The sequence below is a fragment of the Pterocles gutturalis genome, unplaced genomic scaffold (genome assembly GCF_000699245.1).
Source record: "Pterocles gutturalis isolate BGI_N339 unplaced genomic scaffold, ASM69924v1 scaffold26043, whole genome shotgun sequence".
NCBI classification, from domain to species: Eukaryota; Metazoa; Chordata; class Aves; order Pterocliformes; family Pteroclidae; genus Pterocles; species Pterocles gutturalis.
In genome coordinates, this window is record NW_010121275.1 from 8,131 (window position 1) to 26,436 (window position 18,306).

At 39.5% G+C, this 18,306-nt stretch overlaps 1 protein-coding gene across 1 annotated transcript; it reads right to left on the minus strand.

The window, feature by feature from the left end:
• Window positions 1-576: 576 nt before the first annotated feature.
• On the minus strand, window positions 577-16,436 carry PDGFD (platelet derived growth factor D; the record flags this gene model as incomplete). Its single annotated transcript, XM_010077199.1, has 3 exons — window positions 577-791; window positions 11,494-11,695; window positions 16,377-16,436. Coding segments are annotated over 3 exons (477 nt in total), but the record flags the coding sequence as incomplete, so codon positions are not given.
• Window positions 16,437-18,306: the final 1,870 nt, after the last annotated feature.

An 18,306-nucleotide genomic window follows, 5' to 3' on the forward strand; every position in this document is an offset into this window, starting at 1 on the left:
ATTTTAATGTGACATTAAATACATTAATATTAAACTTATTTAAAATCAGGCCTTCTTGCAGGTTGACTTCATGAGGGTGTGTCTCTCTATGGCTCACTGCAGTGGAAGGTGTGAATGCCTCTCCATGAGGTACCAAGCTGGTATCTAGCATGGAGAGTAAGAGTAATGTCATTATCTAAATCTAGGCTCCACTTTTAGGCTACCTGGACCTGTCTGTAAGTCTAAGCAGATCCTTCACCTCAGGAAGCGTGGTGACCACAGGGGGCATTCACTGAAACATTCTGGTCCCTCTCAAATCTTTGCCTATGACTCTTCACTGCAGTCAGTGATTTTTGTCCATTGACTTTTGCACTGCAGATCCAACATGATAATCCATATAAGCATGGTAATATAATATCATAATGATAATATAACATGATATAGCATAATAATTGATAACAATGTAATATGATACAGCATGATCAATATAACACGATAATCAGTATAAGCAGCACACATAGCTCTGAGAAAAGCCTCCAGAATCCACATAAGCAATAAATACCCGAAAGAAGTATCAAAGAAAAAGAGTGCAAATACCTCATGATATTTCTTCACTGTTTTCCCTGACATGCATGTGCAGGATTTCCAGTTCGAAGTCCCACAGCCACAGTTTCCTCCACAGCGCTGGACAAGGAGGCAGCGGGGGAAAAATACTACATTTGTCAACTTCAGTTCTTCCCTTAAATTGACAGAGTAGTTTCTTGGAGTGCAGCTGTAACGTTTCACGTCATCATTCAACCTGTCCAGGTCAACTGTAATGCAAAAGAAGTTTCATTAGTAAGGTCTGAGTGGGACACTTCTCTGTTTTATATCGCTCCCCTGGCAGCCAGTAACACAAAGTGATGTGACACTGGTTAGAAAATATGTGAAGTGTAGCAGTGATTTCTAAACAGATAAACATAAACCCACCAATTTTAAATCATTGCAGGTGGCCATCCAGGGTCTCATCCTGCTCCCTCTGTCTCCCATAGCAGAGCTCACACTGACTATAATGGTGAAGGGAAGAGAGCTGCAGCAAAATATTGGCCTGAAAGATGAAGATTGGTTATTTTATTTGCTTTGTCACTGATCTGTTGGATCCTTGGGTAAGAGATTCCACCTCTGCTACTCTCGTCTCCTCTGCTTAGACCTGCCTTACTTAGATGATGAGCTCTTTTTTTGTTATTATGGGCATAAGTCATTTTGCCTAACTGCAGGCATACAAAAGACAAACACTTTAAACAAGGCTCTTCCTGTGGTCAGTAGAGAAACATCTCTGGAGAGTGATCCATCCCTTCCTCACAAGGGCATTTAGGACAGGTAGCACGACTTGCTTTCTCAAGCTGCCTGTCTGCATTATTTATGGATAGAGTCTAGATAACTCTCTTCTAGATGCAGAAATCTAAGCAATATTAATTTCAGCTGGTAAAAGCCGCTATAATAGGCATACAAATAAATACAATTAAAACTAATGAGCTCCACTGAATGCCAGTAGTTGGTTGATTTAAATGCCTGGTATCGCTTTGAGATGTGTCATGTAAACAAGTAGTAAAGCCAACCATAAAAATAACTTATGGACTATCAATTGTGAGTTTAAGTGCTGTTTCAAGCTTCAGCTTGTAAAGCTAAAACAAAATAACAAAACCCCTTCCATAAATACATTTTCCACAATTGTAACACAGATAAAAGTAACAAATTTAATGAGTTTTACTTCCATAGAAGTTTTCCACTTTCTTTTTCCCTTCTTTTTTTCTTTCTTTTTTTCTTTAGGATTCTGTCCAACAGAAACACTAAGTGTTCAAAAGCTCAGTAACTCCTTCAGGACTGGAGGACATGTGAACTCATGTTGAGTTCCCACCCCAAACAATATTTGCTAATAGAAACATCAACAGGAAAATAGGTATGGCTCAAATGAGAACTGAGATAAAGTGTAGTGTTTGTGAACATATCAGATTTTCATGGGCATGTTTAATAGCTCAACACAATCTCTGGTCCTGAGTGCACCTATGCTCATGCCTTACTACAAAACATGTGAAAACCTGCATCAAAGACACTTCACATCTTCTGTGTCTCACTCCTTGTCAACATCACAAAGTAAATTTTGGAAAAAACTGTGATTTGTAAATATCATGCACCTTTACATTCTGGCCCAGAGATATTCACAAGGCAGATATGCAAGAGGCAAGGGTACATAAATGTCACAAATTCCATTATAGAAAATCATAGCAGCTTCACTTTTCTGGCAAGGTGTTATCTCAGTCAATGGGACTTTAGCAGATAAATTGTGATTTTATAGCAATTGTGATACATCTTACCATGAAATCCCAGTGGTTCTCTCCAGAGAGCTAGCATCTCTCCAAAAGAGGCATAGATCATCCTCCTGATATAAGCACAAAATCAATGGGGCTGCTGGTATACTCATGCACTGGGAGAAAAATACACTCCAAATGTCCACAGCCAGGACTTAGAAGTCCAGAGAATATTGATTTCTTTGTTTTAACAGATGATATTTTCTTCTCTGCTGTCATTCTCCAAAGCCACCCCTTCTCATTGCAGGCTCTCAGGCTAATTCTTCTTGCAGGGAAGTGTTCCCCCCTCCTCTAAACATCCTCATCAGGACCTTTGCCGTCAGCTCTGCTTACTGATAAAGAGGTATCTGGCTACTATTCATTTCAGCTGACTGATGTGAAGGAAAAATTAACCAAAGGAAGAAAAGGACAGAAAATATTCTGCCTTCATGATTCAGGAGATTTTTTGAGGGGAAAGCCTAGATCATCCTCACTCTAACACTGCAGCAGTCCAGGGGAATGGATACTGATATCAGCATGTGAGCAGGCTCCTATCTGGACAGGCTGGCAGTGGACTAGGATGCCATTTGCTGATGGTGCATCTCCAGACAGAGTTAGAATAAAATGCTCGAAAGCTTAATTTAGCCTTAATTCAGCTGAGGTAACACAGGAAACAAGGTTTCCAGTAACAAACTGGTCATTAAAGAGGGACTAGATCCAGGCCACAGGAACTGACAAGTGTGTCCAGGAGATATCCAGAGGACTGAACAAAATTTGCTCTACCACAGATTAAATTTCCCCTCAGGCTCAACAGTCCTCCTTCCTGCATTAAGCTGATACCTATTATCACTGCTGTGTTATCAACACAGAAATGAGTCTTTGTAATGAGACTGGCAGAGAGGGAAAGCACCGGCATTTAAAAGACCAAGGTGGAGGGGTCTTCCTGCAGAGAGCATATTATATCCATCACCATGGTATACATATTAGCTTCAGTACTTAAGCTGCTAAATTTAAATGACAAGGGGTGATCTGGCAAAGGGCTTTCACTGGAGGGAAGGCTTTGCTCACTAGCCTTCAAAAGCCTAGTTTTGATGACCTTCAGAAGTCTTTGCAAGGTCTCTTAGGCTGTTGCTTAGCCAGCTCTGTGGAGAGCTGTTGACTTGCTTGAAGCATAGGAGACAAAAACCAGATAATCAAGATAATTTTTCTCTGTGCAGTATGATGGTATCAGCTATTTTCAAATAGCTTTTTCAAAATAGCTATTTTTCAACACTTTTTCTGAATGCATTCTTCAGGAATTCTGAAATCAACCAGTAGCAAAATACATCTTATTTAGTGGATTTTTCTATAATAAACTATTTTTGAAAAACATATGGGAAATTTTCCAATGGAATATTGCATTAATTCTCCTTGGTTTCATACTCAAGGCATTCTGATCCCGACTTATTAGCAGTTCTCAGGAGCCCCAAATCCTAGAGTTTTCATTTAAGATGTGCATTCTATGCACTTTGCCATATCTCAGGTCCAGGTTGAAATGGACAAACACAATAGCAGAAAGGTCTTATTTTAGTGATGCTGAAGGCATGAAAATAAATAACTGCAAGCAGAAAAGGAAAGACTAAAGGACTTAAGAGATACATAATTCATCTTTCATTAAAAATTCATCTAGAGGTAAACACCTAGGCTCATTTTGACTCTGCTCTACAGAAATCCAGCACTTGGTGGGATAAGGTGAGTGCACAATGTCTGCTGTGAACAGCATATACTGTGCTCTGGTAGTATCACACTGACACCCAAGAACAGTTCCCATTGCGCAATTAGCTTTAGACCTTGTTTTGCAGCCCCCTAACAGAAGAACACATTTTACTCTGAACAACTCTCTCTGCTGAAAGCTTTTTTTTTGCATTTTTCCCCATCTTGGGATTGTTTTACTGTCTGGAGGCAGTTGATTTCCTCATCCATACAACAACGAGATTTACAGTGCAGTCAGTTTCATGCATCACTTCACTGATGTGACTAAAATGTAACTGAGCCCTGGTGTGACTGGTGTGAAATCCTGCTGCTTTACTTATCAAGGACTGAAACCACTGGAGTCCTTCATTTAAAACTAGAACTAAAAGGTTCTGTAGACTGGATGCAAATAACTTCAAAGTATTATTACAGAATGTCTGCATCAGAGATTCAATTTGAAGGCAAAGCACACATAAAAAGATGCACTGGAGTATTAAGCTGGGTGCCTGGGGTACAGTGTTGGCCCCTTCCTCCCCTTAAATCCTATGCTTAAATCCATCCTCTCTTCGCATAGCACTAAGGTACGTGCTTACCTTGAAACATTAATCTTAATCAGAGGTAAACACTGAAATTGGGGACCACAGCTAATACAATGTCTTATTGAGAAGGTACAGCCTTAAAGGATGGAGAGGATAGAAAACCTACACTGCTGGTCACTAATTAATTTTAAAAAGACAGGCGGTCTGTTAGGGTTTCTTTTAACTTTTTGTCTGTTCCAAAGTTATACATTGTCATATCTGAATGTTTTACACTTTTTTCATGCGTCAGCCACAGACTGGAGTTGAGGTGTAGGAGGTGGTAGCCACCTTGCCACAGTACTCACATACCTCGTGTCAAGGCCATCTACAAGCAAGGCAAGAGGGATTCAGCCAGGTGCAGACCAGTCGGCCTAGCCTCAGCCCATGGTAAAATTAAGGACTAAATCCATCTCGAAGCAATGTCCAGCAACATGAAAAACAAGAGGATGACTGGGAACAGCCAGCATAGATTTACCAAGGGCAAACTGTGACTGACCAACCTGAGAGTTTGCTATGATGAGACAACTGCCTCACTGGATGAGGTGAAAGCAGCAGAAGCATCTACTATTTTTTGACAGTGATCCATAGCATCCGTGCAGCCAAACTGCTGAAATACAATGGGATAGATGGACTACAAAGTGAGTAGATAACCAGAAGGTCCAAGGGGCTTGAACAAAGTGATCAGCAAATTCCAAGCACCACTGGTGGCTGTTTACTAGCATTATTTCCCAGGGGGTAATGATGGGGTCAGTACTGCTAAAGATCTTCACTAATGACCTGAACAACTGAATGGTGCAAACCCTCATCAAGTTTGTCAGTGACATCAGATTGTGGAAAGCCATCCATGTGCTACAGGGCTGCCTTTCAGAAGGACCTCAGCAGGCTGCAGAAACATGCTAGCAAGAACCTCCTGAGGTTCAGTGATGACTAAATGGAAATTCTTTCACCTGACATGTATCAGCCCAGCTATTCAGAGTTCAGTTCTGGTTTGACTTTCATCCCTTTTCATGTAGGGCTTACAGTTTGTAAAAAGGTTGTGCTGCTGTTTTCATTTTGATTCTTGGCTTTAAAAAAATTCCTCCTGTAAAGCATGGAACTTTTCAGAGACCTACGAATATATTCCACCCTTTATCCCCAGAGTTCATGCTCCCCTAGCATAAAGGTGTGTGCCAGGGCTGTGTCAGGTGGAGCAGTCATACAAGCAGTCAAAGACATTCAGAGCAATGATGTAGCTGCCTGAAGCTATGGTGTGATTGAACTTGAGTTGGAAAATTCAGTCCTATACATATGGTAAACAGTCACACCATCCACTGGTTAAATCATGTAAATGAACTGACACTGATGAAATTATTCTTCTCCATACCAAATGCTGACAAAACCCTGTGGTTTTCAGTCTTCAACACATACAGCTGATGGTAATCACTGTTCAACTGCCCGTGCTGAATGATACCACAATAAGCTCTTTGTTAAATATGCCTGAAACTTTAGAATCTGTCCAAGTTCTTCTTGTGGGAGCTGAGGAAAAGATGCTGGGATTTGGATTTACTACAGAACCACAATGCCAAGACAAACCTCCTCAATACAGCAACTACTATTTTAGAGGAATGAGAGATAGGAATTTCAGTGGTATTATAACTGTCCACATGAAACAAGGTTCACAATATATGGCCCTATTATAGACTGGCAAACCAATTATCAGCTGTGATACGGGTCAAGTAGCAGAAGCAGGACAAACCAGCACTGTCGGAAATGGACATAGCTTCATTTAAATCAATGGAATTGAACAGCTTTTTCCAGTGATAAATAATATGCTGCAAGTTTCACTAACATTTAAAAAAGGGATTTAATAAGAAAAGCTTTCACTGCAGTGACTGATAATAACGCCACATGAAACATGAGGGAAAATCTCATTTGTCACAAAGGGGGAAAATTATGGATGTAGATCTGAATTAGATTTTGAAATGAATGAAGATGTGTAGTTTGTACACAACAGACAACTTGGTTCCCAACTGAAGAAGGGTGGAAGAAAGATCTTGTTTTTTAGGCACAGGGAATACTTTATATTAGCAGCTATTTGAGAAGGTATTCCATCTGCTTGGAATATTTGCATCTGCTGTGAATGAGCAGCCATTCAGCATTTGTGCTGCCTGCACTCCCTGTTTGGTGCACTGAGACTTGCTGGCAGCCATCCCAGAACCTTTCATGGTTCATGGACATTTGCAGTAGTTTATTGGCCACTGTTTGCAAACCCCTGAGAAACGACATTCCTGAGTTCAAATGTTAACTTCTTGCTAGGCCATTATAAGTAGTGACAATTAAAAACTATTGTTAAGGACATGGTGAAACTTGCCTGATCTTGCAAACCTGATTGGCGACGGACAGCGGAAGCATTCCATGAAGACTTTTGGTCTCATCTTACTACTTCCATTCTGCAGTGCAGCTATGCCAGCAAGTGCTTATTTATTTAACTTGTGAAGCTGTCATTGCAGACAGATGATATTGCAAGAATGTCCCACCTGACTGATTTCTTCTGATAGCCAAAGGCTTCTTGCATATACATGCCAAAAAGAAAATGAGCTCAGAGGCGTGTGTAGTCTTGATAATTGCCAGAATGTGCCTATCCATGTGTTCCTACTTCCTAGGCTTATTTGTGAAAAAAAAATTGCTTTTTTAAAGATGACCCCTTTCTCTAGGTTCCATTGCCTGGACATTTGGATCTACTTCTGTGATGAGAAGCAGTGAACTTTTTCTTTCTCCTTTCTTTTTTTCATTTGTACACAAGCCATTTCACAGGCAGATGTCTTTTTAAAATTATAAAGCCTTTTTCAATGTAAAACTTCAGAGTGAACAACAAAGGATAAATGCAATAAGCATGTGGGAAAAGTTAAGTGATGTTTAATTGATGGTTGGAACTGTTTACAACAGTATCTCTGAGGAGCTCTTCTAATATCAAGCAGATACATTGATGTTTTAAAAAAATTAAATTGTAAGATGAACAGGTTTCCTTCAAACATGTCTGATTGCTCCTTATGACTCTCTAAAAGAATAGAAATCTATTTGTCTAGAAGTTCGAGATTACTTGTAGATTATGGCTGTTTTCTTTTTTATATCTACTTGTGTTCTTGCTAAGAACAGTATTAAATAACACAATCACCAGTGATATGCTTTTAGAGATGCTTTATACTTGTAATAGTCAAATTACTATGACACTGAGGTCAGATACAACAAATGCAATGCAAAAGGAATTATTTTAAAGGATATACTTTATTTGGTACCACCTGCTTTTTTCCTTAGAGTCTAGGATGAGCTTAAGACTGAATGTTTATACTTTCAGAGTTTCTAAAATGCAGCAATGGCTAACAAACCTTTTTGAGTATATGCACAACTGCTGCAAAGGTTATTTGAAACATCTACTTGTTATATCTTCATGTAGGAGGTGTACAGTGCTTATAGCTTATACGAGGCTTCTCATTTAAGGATTTTGAAAATGCGAACGTGTATCTTCCCTTTCTTGCCTGTCCTTTTCTTCCAGTCGGGGTTTCACTGCAATTCTATAGCTTTCTACTGGAGTGGTTAACACCAAACCTCACTGAACATATGTAGGAATAAATTTAAAACTTCATGTGGTTATTAGTGAGACAGATCTGATACCAATATCTCACTTCAATAGTGTAAATAGAAAGAAATGCATTTAACTCAATACAGTTGCATCAGTGTTGCAGAGGTGTGAGATCAGGTTTCGTAGATGGAATGGAGTTATCATACATATAGATTTAATCAACAAACTCTTCATCTTTAAGGTTCTTACAGGAGGTATCCAGGGAGGGATCAATCTTATAACTGTGTATAAATACATCATGGGAGGGAGTAAAGAACATGAGGCCAGAGCCTTTGAAAGGACAAGAGGTATTGGACACAAATTGTAACACAGGAAAAATAATTTAAATATTTTTTAAAAACTTTCTTTCTTTGTTTGTTTTTTGTTCCAAAGGTGGTTAGACACAGGTTGCCCAGAGAGGTTGTGGAGTCTCCATCCTCGGAGATATTCAAAACTCAACTGGACATGGTCCCAAGCAACCTGCTGTTGGTGACCCTGCCTTAAGCAGGGCGGTTGGACGATGTCCTGATGCACCTTCCCACTTCATCTGTTCTGTGACTCAGCTATGCTAAAATACTGTACTTCTTATTTTCTTTGAACCTAATCCTTATCTTTGTGGATTATTGATTGTCAAATTAAGAAAACACACCATTTAAATGTCATTTATCTCATAACCCTGTTATCAGAATTGGTATTCAGCAACACCAGCTCTTAAGCTCTATTTTGTGGCACAATTTGGTATGAACAGAGAGTTGGATGGAAGTAAAATCATTAGTGATTCATTTACAACATTTATATGACATATTCTGAAAATGTCGTGAAAGATAGCAGAGATTACATCAAATTGTTCTTGTCTGCCTCATGGCTATTCTAACTAAGGATAAAGAATAAAACCCAAGATGGAAGCAGAAACAGATAGATATGTGAAATAAATGATTATATAATCTATTGCACTCTTTGCTGCAAGGTTATCCCAGGGCCTATAAACATTCCTCAGAGATTCAGTGTCTGTGTTTAAAAAGCCACCAAACTTTTCTAATTTAAGGACTTGTTAAAGCTATTCCCTACTCCTAACATCATCTAAGAATCTTGTCAAAAGTTTATGACTAAATAAATATTCTTAACTGAAATGTTTTAAGGATTTGATTGTGGTGAGGTACTTTTGTCCAGAGGGCTGATAGCTGTCAGGGAATTTGGCCTTTAGTTTGAAGACAAAAGAAAAACTGTTACAAAACTTTTTTTTGTTTATTCCGGTAACAAAAACAGCAACAAAAGATCCTGTTAAAATAAATCAAGTGTTAAAATACTATCTGGAAAACTCTTTATGTCTTTTACAGTGTTTCATTATGCAAGAAGCTGAATTACATCTATACTAAATGGAGAAAACTTCATGCATCTGAATTTTCTGAGCACTGCCAGATCAGATTGATACCTGTAGCCTACATGTTCAGCATCAATAAAGCAGCATATGCTATTTTATACATATGTGGTCATTTAAACATATGGGGTACTAGGCCAAATATGATCAGAGAATCAAATGAAATCTGGAGAGCAGAACCAGTACAGGATCCAGGTTCCTAATCAGCTTCCACTGAAATCAAACCAGACCCTTTATTACTTTTGTATACATGTCTGTCGGTGCCAAATCCAGCCTGAGGGTAAGAGACACAGAAACTCATGTTTCACAGACCCCTAAATGAGATCAAACTGAGCTCAGAAGTGATACAGTGGCAGTTAGGTGACGTTTTTCACAAAACATGCTGTTGTGATGGCCTGAAATTTCTGATGTGCCAAAATGGAAGAAAGTAAAAGGGTAAAAATTTTTATTGTTGACTCCTTTGAAGTGCTGAGCCCAAAAACAGAGACAACCAACATGTCTTGGAAGCTGCAGGCCAAGGTGGCCTAACCTACTAATGTGTACTAACACCCTGTATATAGCTGAGGTCATTCTCCTGCACTAAGGTCAGCAGGCATGGGACAGCCCACATCCCTAACACTAACCTCTTACACTCCAAGACAAGGTGGCCATGGGGAATGGCAGCCGATCTCTGACAGATCCTGGTTCATGCCCAGCAATGATCTAGGTGGATGACACTTGGCCTGGGCTAAAACTAAGCAGAGACCAGGCCGACAATTTAGCAATATGATGACTAGATTTCAGGTCCTGGGAACACTCCTCAACAGCATTTTTCCTAATACAAATGCAGACTCTATATCTCTTTTAAGATCGAAGCCCCATCATTTGATACCAAGTAAGTTACAAACACCGAATTAAAATCCTTGCTCCCTGCTTAGCACCAACTTAACACAGGAGGGATGGGATTTGAGATGAAAAAATAAACAGTAGATTGCACAAAATCAGAACTATAATGTGGGCATTATAATTTTAAAGTTATAAAGAGGAACGCATATGAATACGTAACTTGGAAATGAAAGACAATATTAAGAAGAGAACTAAAATAAATATTTGACTCTAGATCCTGTATGAAAACTACAGCAATTGTCACCTTGAAGAACCCTACCAGAACTCCTGGATCTGTACTTGCACATAAAGGGCAATTTCATCAGGCCCTTCAGTGCATCAGGCTCCAGAGCACAACTGTCTCTTCTAAATAGTATTTCTTTATCATTATGGGTTTGTACTGTTAGCTTAACATCCCTTTGCTTTACCATTTGGTGGATGATTTGAAGTAACAGAAGGAAACAAGAAACATAACCCAGAAATGTGTGCTTTGCTCAATTACAGACAAAGATGTTAAACCATAATAATGCTCCCTGCCAACATAATGAAAAACAGTGAGATGTTCACATCCTAAAAAAACAGCTGCATATACAGGTGTCTGCACCAGATGCTTCCCTAAGCACAACGTGATAAAAGTGATTATTCCTCACTCAACAGAGAACAATCCCTAAGCAGGGTATTTAAAGGAGGATGATAGTGTAGGTAATTAGGAGCCCCATGCCTTAAACACAAAGCAACGTTTAAGAGGGTGAAGCTGAGAACACCCTGTCCTTTACACATGTGCCTATGTTTTTATTTGTGAATTCATCATAACGATGGGCAGTTTTCTGTCTGATTTCTCAGGTGAGATCCTACTCAGTCAGAAAATGATTAAGGATTAAATGACATATCACTGGTTTTAGTAGGTGGTGCCTTGCAGTGTGACTCCAACAGGAACATAGGCATCAGAATCTAATACCTGACCAATGGACATTTCTATGAGGAGTGAAGAAATATCGAGGTGTTGCCCCAAAGTATGGCTATAATGACTTTTCCTACCTTTGGACTTCCTGTCATGGTAGCTCCTGCCTCGATAATGGTGGCCACTGTCTGTGTACAAATTCTCCAGATCTTCTTGCCAGGAGTCCGGGTTAAAATGTTTGAGCAGATCCTCCACAGTGTCAAATGCTGCGATGGTCTGATCCAGTGCTTCCGCCGTGAGCGTAGGGTCAGTCACTGATGGAGAGGGATAGGATACCCCCTAAGAGTGACATACATCTCAGTGTACTTGGAATAAATTATGGCACCACTTAAAACAATTGAAAACAGTTACTCAGAAACTTGTTTCATTATTGACTGAAACAGCTACTTTGGGCCATCTTTTGAAGTCCTTAGCTGGGTCAGGCTTTGTTATGCCTGTGTTTTATTTTGCAAGGAGAAGAGACAGTAAGGAACTCCCAAGCAAATCCTGGAGGAGATGCAGGGAGTGGAAGCGCTGCCACTGCTGCACTGTCAACATGCACACCCATTCCTCAAAGGGGATGACAGTTTACACATATATGAAGGTATAATGGAAATGTCTTTTAAAACCAGTGTGATGGCCACGACCACAGAATAGAGGTGCCTTGTAGTGCTGGGGTGGTGCTTTCACAGCTCCACCATCTCTGTTGGTAAATCCGTAATAGGCAGATCAGAAAGCAGAGCAGAGAAACACAAAACCAATGAGTCCACTAGACTGTAAAAATGTGGACAACAAATTTGTCTTGGTTAATGACTTGAAAAGATAGCCCTTTATTCCCAAGAATTAAATGTAATATGAAACACTGATGAATGCCAATTCTCCCACCTTTTACAAAAAATACAAGTCACTAAGCAAACGTGAAAAAACATGGTATTTGGATCTCAGCAATGCAACAATGAATATCAGGACTACCAACACAGTGATAACCTCACAATCATATCATAATACCAAACGGAACATTATTTCCCACCAGGAAGGGCCAAGTACCATTCTCTGAATGTATCTGGTTCCCACTGAACTTGTGGCACAACTTGACACTGACAGAAAGATTGCAGCAATTTCGTTTTTACTGGAGAGGACTTTAAATAACAGATTTAAGCACTCTTAATGATTGTTACTTAGAACCATAATATTCAATAGCCTGATATAACTTTTTGCCTTGTCCAAGTGCAAAGCCTAATAACATGTGTTAAATATGTGCAAGAAAAACTATTAATGCAAATCTGTTACTTTCTGAAGGACCATAATCAAAATACCCATTTTTGTCCAACAAAAAGCATAATATAGCACAAGAGTTGTTTGGATTTTGGTCTTGTAAGTTAAAACATTGGGGGAAAAAACACAGAAACCCTCTTCTCTCATGAAAACCCAGCTCTGAACTAATGTAGCAGAAACATGCCATTTAAAATTAATGGCTCCCCAAAATAATTTTTTGTCTCATCTCCCAAGTAAATGCATATGTTAAACTATTAATCTTTGTGATTACCTTCACTCAGTTGGGTAGTAATGGAAAGGTCAACTCATTTGAATGAAGCTACTCACTTGTTCGCAGGATTGTGTCCTTCAATGTTTACTAAAATAGTTTTAAAGTATATATGTCTTTTAAAATAAAACATTTGTCTTTAACACTAAGTTATATCACAACAGTAACAGTCCTTGATATTTTACTGCATATATTTGCTGAAAGTACAGACAGGCCAAATTATTAAAAACAAGAAAGAGGCGAATAGAAAACATTGCAATAGCACGGTCAAGAAAGCATAGCTGTGCTTTACTGCTTATCACCAACAGCACAAGAAGTTTCAGAGGGCCCACTTGTGACTGCAATGCCTCTACAGTGCAGTGCTAAACATGACACAGTGCAGATGGCTGTAAAAATTCATGACCCACTAAAAGGGAAGGCATTCTTCAAAGCATCTCTCCTGACTTCTAAGTGGCTTGGAATAGAGACCATCAGATACAGGAGCCCCAGAAGTTGAAAAGCTCACGCCAGCAACGTGAACACAGCATTGCTATCTAAAACAATGCTGCAGGAGGGACTGTGCTGTGGGCAGGTGCCATGCAGTGTGCTAACGCAGTCTTTGAGGTTACAAAATAAAAATGCAACCAAATGCAGCTTGCTTACTGATCGGAGCTCGGTGCAGCTCATGGCTTATCTGTGACTGCAGCCCAACAGGGAAACATCAGTCCTGACTGCCTTTCAAAATTGAGGGAGATGCAGCAAGGATGCTGAAGGTAGAGCAGCATAAAAAGCAGGCACAGATGTGTGGCTTAGATGGTGCAAGTTTTTTCCAGGTGTTCAACTGTGCCTTTCATTACAGAGCTGCAGGTCAGGCTGTGAATTTGCAGGGTATTTCAAACTCATACAGGCAGCAGGGATTCTTCATTTTCTTTTCATATAAAAGCTCTTACTCAAGAGATTTGTGCAACCTTGTTCACACACAGAAGGAAGCTTAACTTTTTCTCAGTGACAGCCAAGTCAAGAGGAATTATTTCAGCAGCTCAGATAACCTACTGGCAGCGACATCATGTGACAGGCCCAAAAGCAACTTCAAAGTTGCCAACCCAACTGTCTCTCTTTTGTCCTGCCAAGAATGAGGCACTAGCTTTAGAAGAGCTTGTGCTCATCATAGTCTGGCTTCTGAGATCACATCCAAAGAGAGGGCAAGAGGAACCGTGAAATGCAAGAAGCAATGAAGAGCAAATTATGTACCTCTTCTACATTTCTGCATTTTTAATTTTGTAGGACACAAACGTATTTTTTTTTTTTTGTCAGTGCTCTTACCCTTAATTTCAGTTTCCCCATTCTTTTCTATTTGTTATCTGTATTGTGAAGCTGACAGGCAGTTCAATGTGCATCACAGTTGTTTGTTGGTCATAACTTTACAAATAATGGAAACTAACATAGTAAGGAGTGAGTTTTGTTTCCTTTATTTTCTGGGTTGCCATGCTGGATTAAGGACAGAAATATTGGTTTTAGCATTCTGAGAAATAAAACTCCAAGAAATACAGTTCTGTGATATGACCTCAGACAATGAAGAATTAATTTGCTCACCCTCAAATTTTTATTTTGAGAGTTGTAATGTACCCGCATCCTACAATGAGTCTTTGGATTGCTTGTGGTTTGAGGGACAAAACTTAGATCTGCCATGCTAAGTGGGTATCAGAACAGTTTGTCATCTTGTCAGTAACTGACAGGTCTGAGTTTGTCCTTCTGCCCCTCAGGACCACAGCAGAGTACCTGAACCTTTCTCTCTTGATGAATTTGGATGTCCTGTTTCCTGGTGCCTTGGGAAAGATTACTCTCTACTGTATCTTCCCTGAGGACAAGAAAGGTCTAGAGGGTGCAACACAAGCCCAATGGAAGAAGGTATGTTTTATTAAATAGGGGATGGCATGGGAAAACCAATGGAACTGTAGCTGTGCTTCTGCTTTAGCCGTAGGTTTCCGTGTGACCTTGGACATCAGCGTGTTACCTGCAATATTGGTACTGAACTTCCCTACCTGTAACATATTAACAACAACTTTTCAAAAACAAACAGATATGAATGATAAACATTTTTTTTAATATGAAAAGAATACTGGATTATTGTTTGGCCTATTGTGTGCCTTATGTTGTTAAGGAGGATAACTAACAGGGTGTTTACCACATACTTGATCTCATTTTCATAGTTACCTGATGAGGGAGCCCTAGGTCTACATTTTCAAACATCAGTCTACCATACTGTAAAATAAAATACTCTGTCACATAGATTTTTTTCTCAACCCCGTATTAGAATGAAAAATCAGTTTGTGTCTTTCACTAAAACAGTGTTTTAGCATCTCCTGCTTGGCACATCCAGTAGATTTTAGCTCTGCTAACATTACTACTCAGGATTTTCAGCACAATTAGTTCAAGGCTATCAATGCATCATATCATGAGGGACAAATGTCGTTTGCAAACGCAAGGGTAAACACAAATGAGATTGGCTTAACCTCTTCTAAATTTGGCAATACGGAATTTTCTCTCTACTCTCTGCCTGCCTTGGATACTAATTAGTAGATTTTACCCATGTTTTATTTACTGTTCCTCCACTGGCAACATCTGGCAGCTGCTGTAACTAACAAAGGTGCCATCACTAAACTTTCTTCCATGAATGCTCCAAACATCAGCCTCAAGTCATCAGTCTCAAATCTGCTTTGAGTGCTTGTCCTCGTCTCATGTGTTTTAAGAGGAGTTTACAAGAGCTGTGACATGGTGCTGACCAGTCAGCAGACCACACAGAAGAGGACTGCCCGTATTATGAGTTCTGGTGGTACACTGCCACTCCCCAGCATTTAACTTTACTTGGGAAATTAAAGAGGGGACAGATTTTTGGCCATTGACACAAATCAAATGTAAGGATGAGGAAACAAAAATTATACTGGATTACTTGTTTTCCTTCTTTCTTTTTTTTTTTTTTTTTTTTTTTTTTTTTTTTTTTTTCCCCAAGTCACATTTCACTGCTGGATACGGAGACTTCAGTTACAAAATTTTACCACAAACACTTGAGAAAAAAAAATCTCAGTATTAACAGTGAAAAGCTAGATACATTTTCCTGCCAGCCTGTTTTAAGTATAGTCTTCTATTTAGGGCAAGACATTTTACAATTGACAATTGTAAGGAGTTTATGTCTTTTATTTTAATCTTGGCAGGATGAGTCTGAAAGCAAGAAATGTTTCCCAATGGCTATCTCATGTGGTTACAAAAGCTGATGACATATCATGAATCTTTCCTACTTAAAAACACACTGGCTGACTCCAATATAAGCTGTATAAACACTTATTTTGTCCTCTGCCAAAGGTGACTACATGCTTTCTCTGTGCAGGTACCATTTTAGAGGGTTGGATTCAAGCCATCCTATCAATCCATCCATAGGCAAAATTGTAACAAATTACTTACTGAGACAGAGCTTGTGACTGACTCCCAGTTGGTTTCTGAGGCTGCATGCTGGAAATCATCCTAAGAGGAAAAACCCACAGGAAAAATCACCATTAAGGCAATGTCCTAAATTAACTGCAGAACCTAAAAAATGTCTCAGCATTCAACATCTGTCACCTTTTTCAACCCTCTTTAATGCAAGAGGCCTTTGCCATGTGTCATTCCTAAATAACACTACTTGCATTCAGGTTTTTTTTTGTTTATAAACTAGCTCCTCGTGAGCTTGCTGTGGCAAGTATTATTATTATTAGTAATATGATATATGCTGCTTTGCATAGCAGGAACTAATCTGGCCAAGGCCATTACCTTTATCTTCCAAGATAAATATTAAACACCGCCTCTGTATGTCTACAATCAGAGTATTAATGCTGTTCCCCAAACTGATCTGTTCTGGAAAGAATGTGGACATGCTAATACCCTGGTACTTCTTAGCCAAGGTGAAAAGCAGGGTAATCTAAGCCATTTGAAATGCAGTCCTAACAGACCTGGACCTATTGGAGAGAGTCCAGAGGGGAGCCACAAAAATGGTCAGTGGGCTGGAGCACCTACACTATGAGGACAGGCTGAAAGAATTGGGGTTGTTCAGCCTGGAGAAGAGAAGGCTCCGAGGGGACTTAATAGCAGCCTTCCAGTACCTGAAGGGGGCCTACAGGAGAGATGGGGAGGCACTCTTTATCAGGCAGTGTAGTGAGAGGACAAGGGGTAATGGGTACAAGCTGAAAGAGGGCAGATTTAGACTAGACATTAGGATGACGTTTTTCACTGTGAGGGTGGTGAGACACTGGAACAGGTTGCCCAGGGACGTTGTGGATGCCCCATCCTTGGAGGTGTTCAAGGCCAGGCTGGATGAGGCTTTGAGCAACCTGGTCTAGTGGAGGGTGTCCGTGCCCATGGCAGGGGGGTTGGAACTTGATCATCTTTAAGGTCCTTTCCAACACTAAGCATTCTATAACTCTATGATTCTATGACTTTACGGCTTTTGGTGCTTGTGCTGAACAGGACTTGCTTGCAGAGCACTGAATGGCACTATGTCCTTTATATCAAAAAACACAGCCACAGTACATTCACATAAAAAGTGTCATCGCACAAAAGCCCTGGGTATTTATGAATAATTTGAGCACAGGGAAGGGATTGATCTCATCTACCTTTGGACATCTACTCAGCAAACATCTAAGCTAGTCACTCTTGTTTCCATTTACAGTCAACTAAAACTAGCATTTTTAGGGTGCAAATCATCTGATCTATTTTAGAAGCTTAATTTGGCATGACACTGCATCCTAAAAATGTTTTTTTTTCTCTTTGTTGTCTATAAAGGGAGCCTGGGAGGTCTAGCTTAGATACAGATGTCAAAATTGTAGATATTGACATGTGGTCACCTGAATCCCAATCCACTTGTCTGACCAGTGATGGGCAATCATTACTTAAATAATGAAGGAGCCATTTATTTAATCTTTTGGCAGATTTACTCATTTCCAACTGGAATAATTAAACCATGAAAAGTCGAAAATAAGGCAGCATTACAGAACGGTTATTAAACACACCTGCAGTGAATAACTAATGATCGGCATGAACAGGCAGGTAAGGAAAGGGAAACGAAGTGACAGCATACCAAGATTTTAATTTCTAACAGAATTTATAATGAAAGAATTTAAAGAACATAGATCAATGTCTGGGTTCACCATTCTACACTGACTCAGTAGCTATTACGCATTTTCTAAGTTGTCAACTGAAAGAGAAAATGGAAGTGTAGCTGCTCAGTTGATGCTCTCTAGAATCAATGCTGCATTGGACCATACATATAAGCATATATTCAATTATTTCTTAGGAATGGAAAAGAGAAAATTGATTACATAATCTGTTATTTCATCAATAAAATTCTCCTTTAGTCAAG